The 18561-nt window shown below is 35.9% G+C and overlaps 4 protein-coding genes across 4 annotated transcripts; 1 reads left to right on the top strand and 3 right to left on the bottom strand.

Moving 5' to 3' along the window:
- The first annotated feature begins 516 nt into the window (after window positions 1-516).
- On the top strand, window positions 517-5887 carry LOC122601835 (protein GAMETE EXPRESSED 2). Its single transcript, XM_043774569.1, has 14 exons — window positions 517-853; window positions 1117-1782; window positions 1878-2084; window positions 2173-2258; window positions 2338-2479; window positions 2588-2917; window positions 3006-3124; window positions 3492-3706; window positions 4074-4301; window positions 4407-4642; window positions 4840-5078; window positions 5189-5345; window positions 5451-5620; window positions 5724-5887. Exons 1-14 carry the CDS (start codon window positions 517-519, stop codon window positions 5820-5822), a joined length of 3231 nt encoding a protein of 1076 aa, XP_043630504.1. The 3' UTR covers window positions 5823-5887.
- A 157-nt stretch (window positions 5888-6044) lies between these two features.
- Window positions 6045-7601, bottom strand: LOC122602008 (epoxide hydrolase A-like). The gene is made up of 3 exons (XM_043774745.1): window positions 7122-7601; window positions 6442-6671; window positions 6045-6372 (listed from the first exon to the last, which is right to left on the bottom strand). The coding sequence occupies exons 1-3, from the start codon at window positions 7599-7601 to the stop codon at window positions 6114-6116; spliced, it is 969 nt and encodes a 322-aa protein (XP_043630680.1). The 3' UTR covers window positions 6045-6113.
- A 3881-nt stretch (window positions 7602-11482) lies between these two features.
- On the bottom strand, window positions 11483-13717 carry LOC122601834 (subtilisin-like protease 4). The gene has a single exon (XM_043774568.1). The coding sequence runs from the start codon at window positions 13715-13717 to the stop codon at window positions 11483-11485; it is 2235 nt and encodes a 744-aa protein (XP_043630503.1).
- A 1348-nt stretch (window positions 13718-15065) lies between these two features.
- Window positions 15066-17409, bottom strand: LOC122602126 (subtilisin-like protease). Its single transcript, XM_043774854.1, has one exon. It carries the CDS (start codon window positions 17261-17263, stop codon window positions 15218-15220), a length of 2046 nt encoding a protein of 681 aa, XP_043630789.1. The 5' UTR covers window positions 17264-17409; the 3' UTR covers window positions 15066-15217.
- Window positions 17410-18561: the final 1152 nt, after the last annotated feature.

Here is an 18561-nt window from a genome sequence, read left to right as displayed (position 1 = left end):
AAAATTTCTTCTTTCTTTGAATTTGTTGAAGTGTAAGCTAGGTTCAAAAAGCATATTTTTGAATTTGATTCCTAATTAACGTGAAAAACCGCCACTACTGCACATAACCGATAATAAAAATAGAATCTACTGACTTTACGATTTCAAACTTCAATTATCTTAACCGCCTTTACTTAACTTTACTATGTATCTTCTTCTTCTTCTTGTTAACTTCCATTAAATCTTGCTCTAATTTTTGATCAAAACTTTTGCTTCATAAATCATGTCGCTTCTTCATCGATCGCTACTGTTCCGCAAAGACGTCGCCATACTCATCTTCTTCACTCTTCTTAACATATCAATATCCGGTACGTACGTACATTTTCCAGTCCCAATTATTATTTTGAACATTTTAATCAATTATAATACACATTATGCACACCGTACACCATATAGTATAACAAATTTGATGTATAATATATATATAACATTATTAATTAATTGTTTAGCTTGGTGTAAATTAATATAGAATTATGGATGATATCTATCGTTGCAGATGATAGCAACTTAAGATCGCCAACCCTTTCGTTTAGGTTTGTAGACAACAAAAGAGTATACACGGCGGGTGATACGGCAACTATTCAGATTGTTGCATTAAAGGGTTTCAAGACCGATAAAGAAAGATTGTCATTCAAGCCAAATATCACTTTCAACCGGACGTTGGGCGACAGCAGTTATGTTACAGGCCTTACCATTGATATGCCCAATTGGAAAATCACTTTTGTGCCAATCATGGTTGGGAGGATCTATCTTGAAATAACCCATAATCGTGATCATATCATGGAACCCACTCTCGATTATAATTGTACACCAGGTTTAATTCTTTACACCGGTCGTGTTTATTGTTCTAATTACTTATTTTAAAGCGTTTATCTGCTAAAAAAATTACACTGTTTATTTTAAAGTGCTTATTGTTTATGTGCTTTAAAACTCAATAATTAAGCAGATAAACGCTTAAATAAGCAATTTGAAACACTCCGGCCCCTTACATACACTTTCTTATTAATTTCTTAGCCGTAAATTTTTTGAATTTGTATAGTCATAGGAATGATGTGTTTTATTTTTTTTGAACTGAAGGTGTTGTTTATGAACTTGGTAGCATCGTGTCATGGATGGGAGAAATAAATAATTTTGTAGCGGGTAATAAAGCTACAATCTTGATATATCCTAAAGATGCATTTGGGAATAACGTTACTTCTATCAACGGAGTAAATTTGTATAGTTTTATGGTCTCTGCATCGAATCTGAATGGAACGACCAAAGTAAATGTGTTGCATTTGAGGTACAAAGGATGGGACCCACTTGGTTATTTCAGCATCGAATTTGAGCTACTCACATCGGGACATCTCTTAGTCGACGTCAAAAATGAAAACGTTTCATTAAATGGAGCGCCATTGCCTTTAACGGTTCACCCAGAGGCACTCGTGGTTGGGAATTGTTTGCCACAGTGGAGCGTTCTAACGAAATTCTTTCAGATATTTTCTAGAATGGAAGGTTTTATACACATGAGAGATAAATATGGGAACCTTGTACCAGGAATGTATGAATTCGATTTTGAAGTAGTGAGAAAGGGTACAAAGTTGCCTTTGCCCATTAGCGAGTTGCATTATAAGGAAGTATCCCCGGGTATTCAGTCATTTTCTTTCAAGTTATTGGAACCAGGGGATTTCATCTTGATGATCTGCAGTAAGGCTAGCAGGGCATTGATATTGGATATGCCATTTGAATATAACGTGTATATAGGTGTGTTTGTTTATATAAAGCGTCATTAATTCATTATTTTCTGGTATATTTGTTTTAAATGTTGATCTTTTTGATTTGTTCAACGTCGAGAATAGGCTATTGTGATGACTTCCAAAGTATTGTAGAAGGACCTGGTTTAAATGACTCTGTTGCTGGTGAAGTTTCAAAGTTTCATGTCTTGTTAAAGGATGCTTATCAGTATCCTTCTCCACTCGATACAGAAAAGCTGCAAGTACAAATTACTCTACCTTCACTCTCGCTTCGTGTGAATCCACAAATACACCCAAGGGATACTGCTAATGGTACATAAATACTCGTATTGTATCATTTGTTTTCTTTTAACCTCTATAATTATTTTTTTATTACTTATACATGAAAAAGTTCAAACAGATACTCAGCCAACCAGAAAGCTAGATCACGGTGCATTTGGTCACACGGGAATTACTTCTAGTCCATCTGTTTACCTGCAGAACAAAGTAATAAGTACTTCTGATTTTTTTTATGCATTATATATGCTTTCAACACTAAGAGTCAATTCGGCTTTTATTTTTATAGTCCGAGGAGAGTGTGAAAATGAAGAGCAGCGAATTTGATATCGATTTTGTGCCTGAAAAGAGTGGGACATATGAAATTCTTATATTCTGCGGTAATGTTCCATTGAATGATGGGATTCCATTTAGAAAGGTAGTAAGTCCAGGTATTGTAATGCTACTACTACATATCAGCAACATATATACGTACATTTCTGTTGTATATTTCATTGATTTTGATAATGTATGTACCTTGTTCATCATATTTGATGCAGGCTCGGTCGATGTATCCAAATCAACAGTTTCAGTTTGGGAACAATTTGCCCCAGCATCTACAACATATGGTAACATAAAAGTCAAACTGTTGGATTCCTTTTCAAATCCTATCTTGTCAAAAGCAGATGACTTGGTATTGGAGATTATCAAAAACCGTCCAAAACCTACCGTATGTGTCGCATGTCATTACAAGTTTGAGGACAACCATGATGGGACATATAAAGGGACGTACATGGTTCCAGATCCTGATGATCTCTACAGCATGTTTGTTAAATACGGGGTAAACAGGATTACCTTGGAACCTTCCATTGATGTATATGCAGTTAACGGTGAGTTAAAATGAAACATGATTAGATTAAGCTATCATGCTTGAATTTGATATTCTATATGTCCATATAATATTGTTGTATTCATCAGCTAATAAATGGCCTTTTACCCGCAATGATACTTACAATGTCTGGGAGGATCAGTCGATAGCTTTTGATGCTTTAAAAAATGATACTGTCCCAACTGCAACAATTGTTGAAGTTCGGAAGGTATGATGTTCTAACTATTGATCTTTTCCCCCCATATTTCGCGTAAACTAGGGTGTTAGTTTTATGTTATGAAACTAGAATGAAGAATTGAAGATGCAATATAAGGTATTGGGTTTGATTTGTTTTTACGGTTTTATGTATTTGTTCTTGACCTCGTTGAATTTATATAATACGAGTAAGACATAATATGTAGGAAGAAAACAGATGTTGTAGATGATGAAGGATATTATGGTCATTAAGGACTGCGTATCTTAGACCAAAACCAAACAATTGAAACTATTGTCGAATGAAACTAAAACAACCATACTCATATATAACTATTGTTTCCGAAGGCATATTTATTTCGTGTGCTACATTGTTTTGGCAGCCCAGACATGGTTCACTTTTGCAGTATGGAGCGCTATTCAGATATACACCATATAAGGGATTCTATGGAAATGACGGTTTCAAATATGTAATACAAAATGAAAGCTACTACGATGCTGGTTACGTAAAGATATATGTTCTGCCCAATCCTCCACAGTTTATATCTTTTCCAAAACAGCTGCAAGCAACTGAAAAGCTACCGAGTCCTAAATTTGAGTAAGGAGTTTTTGCTATAGAACCTTGTTTAGTGGTACTATTACTTCATGATTTCTGCAGAAAATTTCCTCAGCTCAAAGTTATGGCATGTCAAAATGGGTAATTTAATGTGCGGGTCAAATGGGTCAGGTAGGGCTGGTCTGGGCCACCAACGTTTTTCGAGTCCCTTTATAAGTTTTGTAAATAATGCATTAATATAGCAATATACTTTCTTTCATAGGCTCAGGACATTTTAATCATTTGATTACGCATTTAGCAACTTATAACCCGTTTACCCTGTTTCAATTTTTGCTAACTTTCTACATTTTACCCATTATCAATATATCACCACCTGAATTGACCTGTTACTAATAGTTTCTTTTCACAGTGGCTATACTAGTATCGAGCTTAAATATTCAGATCCTCTAGAGAATATATCTGTCAAGCTCAGTGCAGACCATGGCACAGTTTTCCTCTCTCCTCTTTCAATGCTACTTTGGGATCCCATAGGGAACGAACTTTCCGTTAATAAAATGGAAGGAAAGCCTGAATACTTAAATTTAACTGGTCAGTATGAAGTGATCAACCTAGCCCTCAAGTCACTCAAATACATAGGGTATCAAACAACTAGTAATTTCTTTGAATTCCTTTACCATGTTTCGGTTTTACTTTTTATATAATGTATCATTTACTATAATGTCATGGTTAATTTATGGAGCAGAGAAGATGATTTCAGCGGCACTGATAGTATTAGGCTCTCCGCCATTAGTTTATATGGTACAAGGGATTTAGAGATTCCAATATTTGTGGAGGCAATCAATGAACCCCCATTCATTGATGTACCTAAGTTCATCATCTTGGACAACATGACAGAAGACAAAGGGTTCCTGATCTTTGATAAAGATCGTGATAATTTCAACTTCTCAGTTGGGGATCCAGATTACCTTCACTTTTCGGGTATGTTAACATGTGATCGTAAAATTTAAATAGTTCCGATAGATCTACACACTTCAAATTTTCAAAAATAGATTACACACAAAACAAGTATAAGAATTTTAATATTTAAATCATACTTGATTTGTTACTTCATAGCATAAAGTAATATTTCAATTATAAAGATAGTGGTTGCTAATTTATGCCAGTTTAAGTTGCAGGCAACAAGACTGACTTTCGGGTCATGTTTTCTGTGGAAGTTTCTTCTGGATTCTTCTCGGCCAAGCTGCCATCAGAGCTTACAAGTACAACTGAATTGAAGGTGAACAACAGCAAACAGTGGCAACCTCTTCAATCATTTGTTGAAATCTCAAGGTTTTTCACGGTCAAAGCAAAAGGCATTAGATTCCAAGGAACAATCAATCACTGCAATGGTCTTCTCAAGCAACTGCTTTATTATGTGAGAATTATACTTTTTTGTTTTTAGTACCTATATAATCAATGTATGAAACTAAGAAAGTAAATTACACACGAACACATGCCTAACTATTTAAGTATCTGCAATCACAGGGTGACGGACATGATGCAGACCTTAGGATACGTATAAATGATTTGGGGTGGTATGGGTGCTTTCAAGATTGTACAGACAAGATTTCAGTGCCTCTAATTTCCGAGGCTACTCTAAACTTAATAACAAGCACACCTGTGAGTTCGGTGGCAGCTCACTGTAAGTTGATAATAGTTAGTTTCTAACTGTTATATAGGTCTAAGTAAATTATAGTTAATTTGCTGTCTAATTTATATGTTTAAATGGTTATTACTTGATATACAGCTCTTGGATCAGTGATTGTGGTTGAATCCATTGTATTCACTATGTTAGCTATGATTTTGATGTTTTTCACGTGTAAATGTGTGATCGTCCTTCTACGTGAAAAGAAGGATCGTCAACTCCAGTCTCAGAATGTTCCACTTATTGAGCCACAGAGTTCACTTGAACAAATGGTAAATTTTGCCTTCAACTTCTGATCATGCCATAATTTCGTTGGTTATCCTTTCTCGTTTTCTTTAATGCATGGTTTCCTTGTGTTTGCGAACATATGTGCAGTCAAATACAACCTCATCTGACAATGTGACTCAAGTTACTGCAAACTTTCCTAGCCCTGTGACACAAACTGGACAGCCTTCAAACTTACCAGAGTCGTAAGTATTTGCTCATGTATTATGCAATATGTATCTTACATTTTAGATCTTCTGAAGTCTTAATTCAAGTATAACAACATATGTATCGTTAAGTGTTTAAAGTTCTTTAGCTAATTTGTGCATGGTCTTTTGCTCATCCCTGCGAAGTTATTACTGTTTTAGTTATATGTGGTTTCTCTTTTATCTCAACCAAAAAGTTGTTTATTTGCTTATTCCATACAAACAGTTGACACTCAAATGATTTGTATTAGTTGTATACTTACCTTATAATTTACCTCACTAAACACAAAAATCATTAGACTGCGTCACAGAACTTTTTGAAAAAGTGGTGAATATGTTCGTTGATTTCATCAGGCTTTTCTTCGTGGAGAAAGTGCCCGACGCCTTGCATTATAACTACATCTTCTAAGAGGGGCACATCCTTCTTAAATCCGCCTTTGTGTATATAATTTTGAACTCCCATTGAATTGTAGGTCAAATCAATGTCACCCACAATAAACTTAACTGGTACTTCCACTCGAGCTCCAGTCCATGGTGCAGCCAACTCCCAGTTCCTACCAAACAGAAACAATATCAGATAGTTGCTGACCAAGAGACTTGAATTTAGATGAAGTACAACTTACAAGTTCATTGCTCGATAATAGTTTAGGCCACCAGTGAAGCCTACTTTCTTGTATTTACTTGTATAGTATGTGATATCTTCTTCAGACAACCATGAAGGCAGATTATCTTGCGAGTCCTCTACTAGGACCTTTGGCAGAATGGGTGGGGCGGGTTTGCGATAAGCCAAGAACTTTTTCAGAACTCTTTTTGTACCCAATTTAATGAATTCAGCTTCTATTTTTCCAGGTTCCTAATACATTACATTATATATCTTCAATATAAAGGAACTCTTATGTTAATATAATGAAAACAGACCACTAAGACTATTGTTTCCAGTAAGGTCTCTCCTTATAAGGAACTACTTCTAACCCACTTTTAACACTATTCATCACTTCTAGACACACCAAGAACACCCCTTCCTTATAACCCCCACTTCTAACCCATTTTTCTCCTATTCTTCCCCTCTAGACACACCAAAAACACACTTCTAATATTAGAAGTAACCCTCTAGACGCGGGCTAGATGTGGTGTAGAAGAGCTATAAGGAGCGGCCTAATAGTTCTGATAGATTATAAGGTCTGTATACTCAATGTTAAATACTTGAGTATGAGATTAAAATGATTAAATTTACTAACATATGGTTTCTTTTCACGGTCTTATTGAGATTAAAAATGTTAAATCGAGTAATTTAGAAGAGAACCTGGAATCTAACAATGTAATGATCGCTGCCATATAAAGCATGTATACCATCTATCGGCTTAACTCTTGGATTTCTTGGATTAAAAGTAACACTCATATTAACCAATGCCTTGACTTTATTAGGTCTATAAAGGCACAAAAACCATGCAATAATCGCACCCCAATCATGTCCAACAACCAACACCTTATCTTCGTTTGGACCTGCCACAGCATCAATGAGTGCCACCAAGTCACCAACCACATGTAAGGTGGTGAACTGGGTGAAATCATCGATTGGGGCTCCGGTTGTGTCTCCATAGCCTCGGAGATCTGGTGCCACTGCATGGTAGCCGTGAGCAGCAAGGTAGAGGATCTGGTGGCGCCAGGTGTACCAAAGCTCTGGGAAGCCGTGAACGAGGATGACTGTTGGACCTTGTCCAAGCTCTGCTATGTGCATATTTATGTTGTTTACATCTATCATCCTGTGCTCTATTTTCTCCATTTTCAAGTTTGTGTTTCTCTAATATTTTGGACATTTTGGTTATTATATAAGAGATGTGATTTGATATATTTGGACAATTAGAACGGAACAAAAATCTTTGGTTGTGACATCAAATTCCATCCCATAGTAAATTCCCATTTGATAAAGACAGCAAATGTCATTGTCCAAGTTTATTGAAATTCCCATCCAAATATTACTCAATTTTATCACTTTTTAGGTTTTTTTTTTCATCTTTTAATTTTCTCTGTAAATATTTTTGTTTGTGTTATATAATTAAAAGACAGACTCAAATAGTCCAATATAAGTTCTGTATAAAAACCAAAGACAAACTTCCTCAATTTCAAATCTTACAAAAATTTGTATAAATCTGTATCATTTTAAAATGAAGCCAATAACTATGCCCGGAAGTTATAAGATATAAAACTAATGTCTTTTTTAAAATAATTAAGATGCCGGAAGTAAGAGAGGATGACTTTTATCTGGTTCTTCCAAGTAAAACCTTTGACAGTCACAAGTTTCCTATTAATCGTACACTGATGAGCTAATCCATCTAAATTACACCAACAAACACATATGAATGCAAGCCATAGCAGCCAAGACCAACCAAAATCGGACTGTATCACGCAAGTGTTTGAAGAAGTCGTGGATATGCTTGTTGATTTCATTATGAGTTTATGACCACGTCTTCTAAGTATGGGACATCCTTCTTGAAATCACCATTATGTATACAATCTTGAATCCCTATTGTATTGTAAGTCAAGTCCATATCACCAATAATAAACTTAGCCGGAACTTTCACTTGAGCCCCAGTCCATGGTGCATTCAATTCACAGCTCCTACTCACAGACATATTGTTAGTTTCTGAAGAGCCTAGTACCCAAGTTTCTGATGAGCCCTAGTACCCAAATTTGCAAATTCAGCTTCCATTTCTCCAGGTTCCTGAAAACATAGTTATAGATTGTCAAATATTAGACATATTCTAGTTTCTATATATCTAGTTTACTTATATTACTTTCCATGAATTAGTTTAGGCTACTCTATAAATATAGTCTCTTGTAATCCCTATCAATTAACAATTCAATACAATAACCTACAAGGTTTACATGGAACCATTCTAACTATATTACTTGTGTCTTCTTTATGAAGAAACTTTTGTACCAAGGATGAAAACAAACTACTAAGAGTATATATGGATTTTGTTTAATACCGAATGTAAGAGAAGAAACAGTACCTAAAATCTTGATATATAGTGAACGTTGCCATAGATAGCACGTAAACCATCAACGGATTGAATTTTTGGATTTCTTGGACTAAGCATACCGCTTAAATTTACCAATGCCTTTACTTTATCAGGCCTGTATAAGCACAAACCCGATGAAATAACAGCACCCCAATCGTGTCCCACAACCAACACCTTTTCATTTAGATCCGCCACCGTATCAATGAAATAACAGCACCCCAATCGTTGCTATAAAAAAGGACGTAAATTTATTAACTTATTAACATAATGATAGACTATCCAAATCAAGAAATTGAACGAAGCATATCAGCCTCAATTGCAATTGTGAGATAAAATGTACATGTTAAGTTAATGATTGATCTATGTAACTGGTTATGTATAGTGAGATAAAATGTAGTTTATACAATAACAGCCGCACTATATGTATAAAAAGATTTCATACATCATATGAACTAAAATTCGAATTTGAGTGATGTTCTACCCGTTCAACTCATGCATCTCCCTTTACCTGAATTTTGATGTGATCGCACCCAACTCGATACGCTCTTTAGTAAATATCTCAAAATTACCCCTTTACTTGAGCATGCATATCATTAGCTTTTCGTGCTATTAACATGTTTTTACCAACCGAACTTGCCTCAGTTCCCTTTGCCAACACATGAAGTTATTCATAAAGGAGTTGTTTCTGTTGAATTCAAGATGCGTAAATATGTATACGATTCCTTCTAGTTATGTGTTTATCAGTTGTCAACTATTATAAAGCTGTTCCAAATTATTGTAGGATTGTGTTCTTGGGTATAACAATGACAAGTCATACAAGTTAGAGAAGAGTGTATTGCTTGGTGATGCAATTTCGGATAACATATGTAAGACAAAGATATTTATAGGTTAAAATGTAAAAGTATACTTTAGAAAATTGAGATACTTAAATGTAAATAATTAATGCTAAATCATTTTTTTAAAAAAAATCAACAACTATTGGGATTTTTTTGGTGAGATTTGTAATTTCGTCTGATTGTATGGTTTATATAGTTTATATAGAAGAATACATATCCTAAATATACTCAAATTACAATTATAAATAACAATAATGAATTTATTATTTTGATTACAATTGGAACTATTTAAAGCAAATTGTAATGTAAACATAATACGAATTTAATACCTTTTTGTTCTTCTTGTATTCCATATATGGTTTTGAGTCTAATTCGAATTTGAAGAAGGAAAGGGGAGATAGACCGATTTGAGATTTGAAGATAAGATAGATCATATATGGATGACTTGGTTATTTATGTATTTAGTTTATTATATTTAATAAACAAAATACGCACATCTTTATTGTAGATAATATAATATAAATAGATATAATTAATGTTTATCTAGAGTTAGAATTAGAATTTTTTATATAAGTGATATAACTTATACGGATGAGATATATTTGAGAACAATATTAAATTAATTGAAAAATTAGAGAATTTGAGAGTTTTGATTGGTCAATTGAGATTTGATCAGTAACCTTTTAGTATATAGATTAATGTTGTTATTGATAGGGTTCTTGTTGAATTTGTCATATTGCATTATCATGCATATCTAAAATCTAATTATATATGAGTATCTTTTAGTTATGAATTTATGATCACGGGCCATTGGAATTAAATGATGATAATTATGCTTGGGTTGTTACCCCTTTGTTTTCGAGATTTGGCAAACCCGAGCATAATCATCATCATTGAATTTCAATGGCATGTGATAATAAATTCCAACCTCAAGATACATAATTCAGATTTCAAATATGCATGACAATCTAATATGACAAATTCAATAATAAAAAAAAATATCAATGACAACATTAATATATATGTTATTAGACAATCTCTGGCAAATCGAAAATAAATCACCAAGCAATACACTCTAACTTGTATGACTTATCATTGTCACACCCAAGAATACAATCCTATAAGAACTTGAAACGGCTTTATAACAGTTGATAAGCTGATAATCACATAACTACAAGGAATCGTATACATGTTTACACACCTTGAATTCAACGAGTACAACTCCTTTCCCAAAGACTTAATGCGTTGGCAAATGAAACCGAGGCAAATTCCGTTGGGAAAAAACTAATGGATAAGTTAATAGCACCAATATCTAATAACATGTTAACAAAAGTATCGTTCCTCACTGAAGCTCCAACAATTTTGAACAAAATTCTGTTCAGAACTCAAACTGCATATATATAGGATATGATTACCATTAAATACGTAAAAATAAAAGATGGTACATACATGAAACACAAGAACAGATAAAAAAAAAAAAAAAAAAGACCATGCAAAAGGAATCAACAATAAAATGGGAATTGTTTTTGTATTATTAGATCGAATGATTAATAATATCAATATAGAAATCAGATCGAAGAAGCACCAGCCGACAACTAATACTTATTTAGGCCCACTGGACTGCTAATCCAACAATTGATATGTTTCCAGCATCATATCTTTCAACCTGTGAAACATGATCAGGTGATACATATATACGTACATAATCATATACTCATATCATACAGCTAGTCCAAAGTAATAAGAATCGTATTGATATATAGCCGAACAATCTAAGTAAAACAAAACCAGTTTGATGGTTGGTTTTACATGAAATTCACGGAGATCACACTTCGAACCATGTATTTTGTAGACACCCATGTTATATGGCCTTGAGAATATTCGCCTACTTGATCATTCGTGCGGGTGAAAGTCACCGAGTAAGTTGCTTTCTCGTTCATCTCTGTGAAATAAATCTTGCTGGGGTTGACAGTAACATATACTCCTTTTGGTGCAAAAACTTTGACAACGTATGATGTATATGCCGCTCCTACGTTAGTTACTGTCCTTGTAAATTTTTGGGATGCCCAACCTAGTTTAACAGCAAATGAAGGGTAATTCAGTTGGCCTTCTGTTATACTGGATCTTGATGAACAGTTTACTGCCCCATGTGCAATGATCCCAACTTCGTCATCACTATACCCGAGACCACACAAATATGGTATGTAATCTTGAGGCTGGATATCGTAGACAAGTCCCGGATCATTAGCTTTTGAAGGGTTAACATGACCCGCACCTGTAGCAAATACGTCTGCTGGTTGAAGAGTTTCGTCTACTATTGGTGAGCCTTTGAGATTTACTAGGTCAGCAGAGGTCATTATTGCGGATTTTATAGCTGCAGGTGACCAATAAGGGTGAGCAGCTTTGAGCAAAGCTGCAATACCACTAAGATGTGGGCACGACATTGAAGTCCCAGACATGACATTAAATGGGGATTTGGTTTTGGTGCTTCCAGCCAGTGGGAGTGCCCATGCTGCTAGAATGCTAACTCCAGGGCCAATGATGTCGGGTTTCAGAATTCCTGGACTCACGGTATTGGGACCTCTAGAAGAGAATGACGCGACAGCTGGAGCTAAAGGGTCACCAATGACAGTTCCTTTGAACAGTAATGTTGCTAAGGGTGTACGGGTGGAGTTAATGTAAGCTTTAATCTTGAGTCCAGCTGTATAACTCACATGTGCTGCAGGGAGAACGTGGGCATCGGCATCTAAGCTGAATCCCTGTGCTTCTTGGTTCATTAATATCATAGCTGCGCCACCGGCTTCTTTTACCACCTCCCCTTTCTCTAATCGTGCTGACACGCCTCTCTCACACAAAACTATTTTGCCTTTGACATCCATACCTTCAAGTGATCCATTGACACATAACTTGGAATCCGGTTTGTCGTTAGACCCAGCATAAACAAGTGGTGCCAATGTAGGAGGGAAGTCTTTTGGCTGAAATAAAGATTCACCATCAAATTCCATCTGATTTCCTAGTTTTGTCGTGACTTTGATCTTTCTATCTGTATTGCTTGCTCCAACGGTTAGAACCCATGGTGCCACATTGTTTGCAGTCCCGTTGACTGGACCTAAGTTCCCTACTGCGCAGCTTACAAAGATTCCCTTCTGAATTGCAGCAAAGGAGCCTATTGCAACGTTATCCTTATAAAATGGCACGTTCTCATCTTCTACAAGAGAAATTGATATCACATCAACTCCATCAGCTACTGCAGCATCAATTCCAGCTAGTACGTCACTCTCGGGGCAATCTGGACCAAAACATACTTTGTACATTGCCAAATGAGCATATGGTGCCATCCCAACAGCTGTCCCTGCTGCACCACCGAGCGCTTCTGCATTCTTAACAAACCTGCCAGCAGCTGTGCTTGAAGTGTGGGTCCCATGTCCATCTTCATCTAGGGGTGTCTCTACTCCCGTGCTAGCATTTGAGGCCATTGCAGCAATGTTAAATGATCTGGCCCCTATAAGTTTGTTATTGCAGCTCGACGCATTGAACTCACACCACCCTTTCCATTTAGAAGGTGGGGGCGGCATTCCATAGTCACTAAAGGAATCATGGCCCGGCAAAATTCCACTATCTATCACTCCAATGATCATTCCCTTCCCAAAATTTGATTGCTTCCAAACACCAGTTTCTTGACGCAACCCCAAGAATCTCGGTGTATGAGTTGTCTGAAGCTTCAGGATTCGTTCTTGATGGGCTGATACAAACCCATCTTTCGTTTTCATGGATTCAACATCAGCATCAGTTAGTCTTGCAGCAAAACCACTGACCACATTTTGGTATGAGTACAGTAATGGTTCGTTTTTCTCTGTGGATGCGTGAATGGGAAGAAATGACCGATGATATGTTTTATGATCTTCACTTAAGGTGGGTAGTGAAGCTTGTGGTTTCTTTACATGAATGATGTAGGTTTTTAGGTCACCAACACTTCCTTGAGCAATGTCAAGAGAAAAGTTAAGAAGTATAATCAAAATTAGTAGTCGGTTGTTAGCCATTTCTAGCAGGACTTTACACTTTGAGAAGGAGATTCAGAATTTGCTATGTTTTAGTATAACTTGGTTTAGATATATATAGACTCTTGAGCTAAAGTTACAAAGCGGCTTAAAGAGTATAGAATTGCCAAATATTAAGTATTGTATTGCCTAACGAATCCTGGACCGGCAGAACATATTAGTTATTCTATGTTATGATCCTTTTATGATATGAAAATGTTATTCTATTATCACATTACAGGAAATGGACAAATTTTGATTTTGTCAATAATTCTTGTATTTTAGTATTATTGATAACCATCAGAGACGACAAAACCTTTTCATAGAATTCTATATCTATAACAAGTTGTTTGGAATTTCCTAATTCAGACCGTTTAAGTGCTTATTACGTTTTGATACATCATATAAGCAGTTTTGAGAGTGTTTGTGGTTGCATATCCAAGCTGCTGATTTTTTGAGTGTCATATAAGCAATTATGGGTCTGCTTTATTATATCTATGAAAAATCATTTTGTGTTTGCATATTATTTCTATAAAATCATCTGTGCATCATATGTTTAAGTGCTGCAAGGAACAAAAAAAAAAGGATAAACATTTATATTTGATAAATTTTTGGGCAGTATATCCAAATATGAAATCCAAAAATAAAACCTTTAATATAATTTCTGTTAATTCTATCTCAAACAAGTTCAAATAGAAGTAAATAAGCGGCTAAAAGAGCATAACCATATGGTGTGTCAAGGCTTGTTTAACCTTATACAACAGGTATCTTGGAACAAATCAACATGTCACAAAAATGATTTGTTTATAATGTGATTTGTATATATCTTGGATTTTTGTACTTATCATTATTCAAAAATAGGATGCCCTTTGATCATCTTCAAGACTTCAACTATATTGGAATAAGTTTAATACTTACAAATAACCTGATTTTGTAGACTATTTTGTCGCACGATTCTCCTTTTTTACACTAATAATTGAAGTTTCCAATCCACTAACAGTCCTTTTTAAGTTCATTTTTTTCAGTAATGTCATGAAATGATGTAGGGAGTAGGATCAAAGTTAGCTATTGGTGGGTTAATTATGGCCATTTTTAGCATCTGTTCTATTCATGGAGAAGCTGAGACAAAGTGTAGTTCACCTTGTTTGACCTTAGAAGATCTGATATTGTTAGAACAACTTAAAAGTTATGAAACAAAATGTAATGTATGATAGATCAGGAAGCATATATACAATATAACATCAAAAACAGAATACAATATCCTTTTCAATGTGAAAAAAGATAACTAAATAAACTGGCTCAAAAAATTCACTATGGCTAAATCAAAGAGGTACTATTCAAGAATGGGACAGTGCACAGATGCATTTGGAATGATACGCCCACAAAACAGAACAGGTATTATTGAATAATGAGCAACCATATTCTTCGTCAATGAAAACAAGCCACATATAGAACAATATTAGAAACTATAGATATGTTGAAGGTACACTTTGATAGTTCCCTTCAAACAAACTTGATAGAGAATGGGGTTCTCACTAAGTAATTATTAGAACCCCACGTTATTGATCCTTCTCCGTATGAAGTTGTTACATCAACCTTACTGTCTCGTACGAATACCACTTCGTATGTCAACTTTTGGTTTAATTCCGTGAATTTGAGCACTGAGGGACCAACTCCTAAAGTTAAACCAAGTGGTACAGATATATCTTTTACGGTGTAAGTAGAATTTGCTACACCAACATTAGTCACTGTCCTTGTGAAGGATTTCTGATCGCCAGCACTTAAAGTAACAGCAAAAGAAGGATAGTTTAATTGTGCTTCGGGTATTGTCTTTGTGCACGTAACTCTTTTCTGCACGATTGAACTAACTTGTTTACTTGTATATCCTAGACCGCATAAATATGGTATGTAGTCATTGGATTGAATGTCAAAAATGAGTCCTGGATCATTAGCTTTCGATGGGTTGACATGTCCAGAGCCAATAGCAAAGATGTCTGCCGGGAGCTCTCTCTCATCCTCGATGGGCTGGCCATTCAAGTTCTTCTGATCTGCTGTGGTCATAATCGCAGACTTAATAGCTGCTGGAGACCAATCAGGATGTTCGCTTTTCAACAATGCTGATATGCCTGCAAGATGAGGGCATGACATTGAAGTACCAGAAATCATGTTAAATGTTGCTTTTGTTTGTGTAGAGTTTTCAACAGATATAGGCCAAGCTGCAAGAATGCTAACTCCAGGGCCAATAATGTCGGGCTTAACAATTCCTGGACTTGCCAAGCTTGGTCCTCTGGATGAGAAAGAAGCCACCTCGGGAGCTGAGTCTATACCAATTACGGTTCCTTTAAATATGATGGTAGCAACAGGGGACGAGGTTGAATTGATATAGGTCTTGATGAGAACACCATCTTTATAACCTACGTGTGATGCAGGAAGCACATGAGCATCAGCTTCTGTACTTACGCCATCTGCCTCTTGGTTTGTGAGAATCATAGCAGCTCCTCCGGCATCTTTTACCGTCTGTCCCTTGTCAATTCTTGCTACGTCACCTCCTCTATCACATAATACTACTTTTCCTTTGACATCGATACCTGATAATGATCCTTTTGCACACCACGCTGCTTGTTGACCACCGTTCAAGCCTGGGTATACAAGAGGCAAAAAGTCTTTAGAAAAATCTTTTGGTTGGAACAAAGATTCTCCATCTAGCAAGTCCTTGTTTCCAAGATATACAGTTGATCTTATGTTTCTATCAACGGTACTAGCACCGACTGTAAGAATCCATGGGGCCTCATTTGACAATGTCGAATAAGCTGGCCCTGAATTAGCAGCTGAACAACTCACAGAAATTCCTCTTTGTATAGCGCTAAATGCACCTACTGCAATACCATCCTCATAAAATGGGACCGAAGCTCCACCGAGAGAGAGTGAAAGAACATCTACTCCGTCTTCAATAGCGGCATCCATGGCAGCTAAGATGGCACTATCTAAACAACCAAGGTCACCACATACCTTATACATAGCCAAGTGGGCAAGTGGTGCCATCCCAGCAGCAGTACCTTTGGCATTGCCAAATACATTTGCACCGTCGACAAAATTCCCACCAGCCGTACTAGCAGTGTGGGTCCCATGTCCCTCATCGTCAAGCGGTGAACCAGAAACAGTATTTGTAAAATCTCTCGCGCCAATCAATTTATTGTTGCATCCAGCAACTTCACATTTGCCTTTCCATTTTGCAGGTGGAGGAGGCACTCCTGTGTCATTAAAAGAAGGATGACCCGGTGTGATTCCAGTATCTAGGACCCCGATAATGATCCCCTTTCCATAGTTTGATCCTCTCCATAATCCTAAATTTTGGTGCAACCCCAAGAATTTCGGAGTAAGTGTTGTATGCAACTTGTACATCCTTTCAGGTCTAGCAGACACAAATCCATCCATATTTTCCATTGCTTTTACTTGTTCGGCCGACAGTTTGGCTGCAAATCCAGTAAACACATTATGATACGCATGAACTATGCTTGGTTTCACAGATGAACCGCTACTGCTTGCCATCAAAAAGGAATTGTACCAGCTTTCACGGTCTTCTGGTGTAGCAAACTCGATACCATTTGGAGAGTTTAAGGTGACGATATAAGTTTCCACTTGGTTAGAATTAGCAGAAGTGATACTAAAGATGGTGGTGAAAGTTAAAACCAACAAAAAATAAACTTGAGGTAAAAAGTTATATCTCTTGTTCCTCTCCATGATTAATGAAGAGTTTGATCAAGTATATATTTCATGGGATGTTAGAAAGATGTATATGCATATATATAGAGCATGGAAAGAGCTTTATATATTGTAAGAACTTATGATATTTTAACTTTCTCTTTGGATTTAGGGAAAGGGGTAAGCTAGTGAATTTACATTCTTGCAAGAAAAGAAGCGATTACTTCTAAGGAACATTGTTTGAATTGCTTTCTATATTTTGATATCACCAAAGAATAGAAGAACATTAATTTGCTGGCATTGTAATCTCTGATCATTTTAGTTTAAACATCTTTTAACCAATATGTATAAATAAAGTCGGTAGAGAAAATTCCTGCCATAATGCACTCACTCACGCAAAAAAGCTTATATTGTTATGTAGTAGTACCAAATATTACGCAAAAAAGCTTATATTGTTATGCAGTGGAAGACATAAAGAATTGTGTTGTCTTGGCCCAAATATTACGAGTACTAAACAAAATATGTCCCAAGCTTCTCTTCTTTCGCCTAAGTACCCTGCACCCACTTGATTTGTAGAAGGGCTGGCATGGCTGACCATTAAATGGTCATGTTCAATAGATAATTCTGTTATCTTAGAAACATAATAACGTAAAGTATACAATGTGATCACTTGTTAAATCATTACTAATACTAGAGGGTTACCCGCAGAAATGCGGCATTGGTGCGGTGGTGGTGGCGGAGACGGGTGGTGCAGGTGGTGGCGGCAACAAGTAGTGTAAGTAATTAACGTTAAGGGTTAGTGTGGGAATTTTAGAAGTAGGGTATGTAATTAATGTAAAGATAATTGTTAAAAGAAGACCAATTGTAAGGGCCGGTTAAATGAATCAGTGATCAAAGCAATGTAATCGGTGAACTGTTAATCCATGTTGGTGAACTAAAAGGTGATGGCATACCGGTGAATTCATTCACCGACTCATTTTATACATTGTGAGCCATGTGAATTGTGAGAATATTGTTTTATATTAATTTATGGGTAGAGGATGATATAATATAATCTTCGTTTATATGTATTGTATTTTTAATTAAATAAAAGTGGGGATCAAATGATAGGTGAATGGTTAAGGAGAAAATGTAATAATGAAATA

This window comes from Erigeron canadensis, chromosome 5, assembly GCF_010389155.1.
Source record: "Erigeron canadensis isolate Cc75 chromosome 5, C_canadensis_v1, whole genome shotgun sequence".
Taxonomy (NCBI): domain Eukaryota; kingdom Viridiplantae; phylum Streptophyta; class Magnoliopsida; order Asterales; family Asteraceae; genus Erigeron; species Erigeron canadensis.
This window is presented reverse-complemented; position numbering and strand designations above follow the sequence as displayed.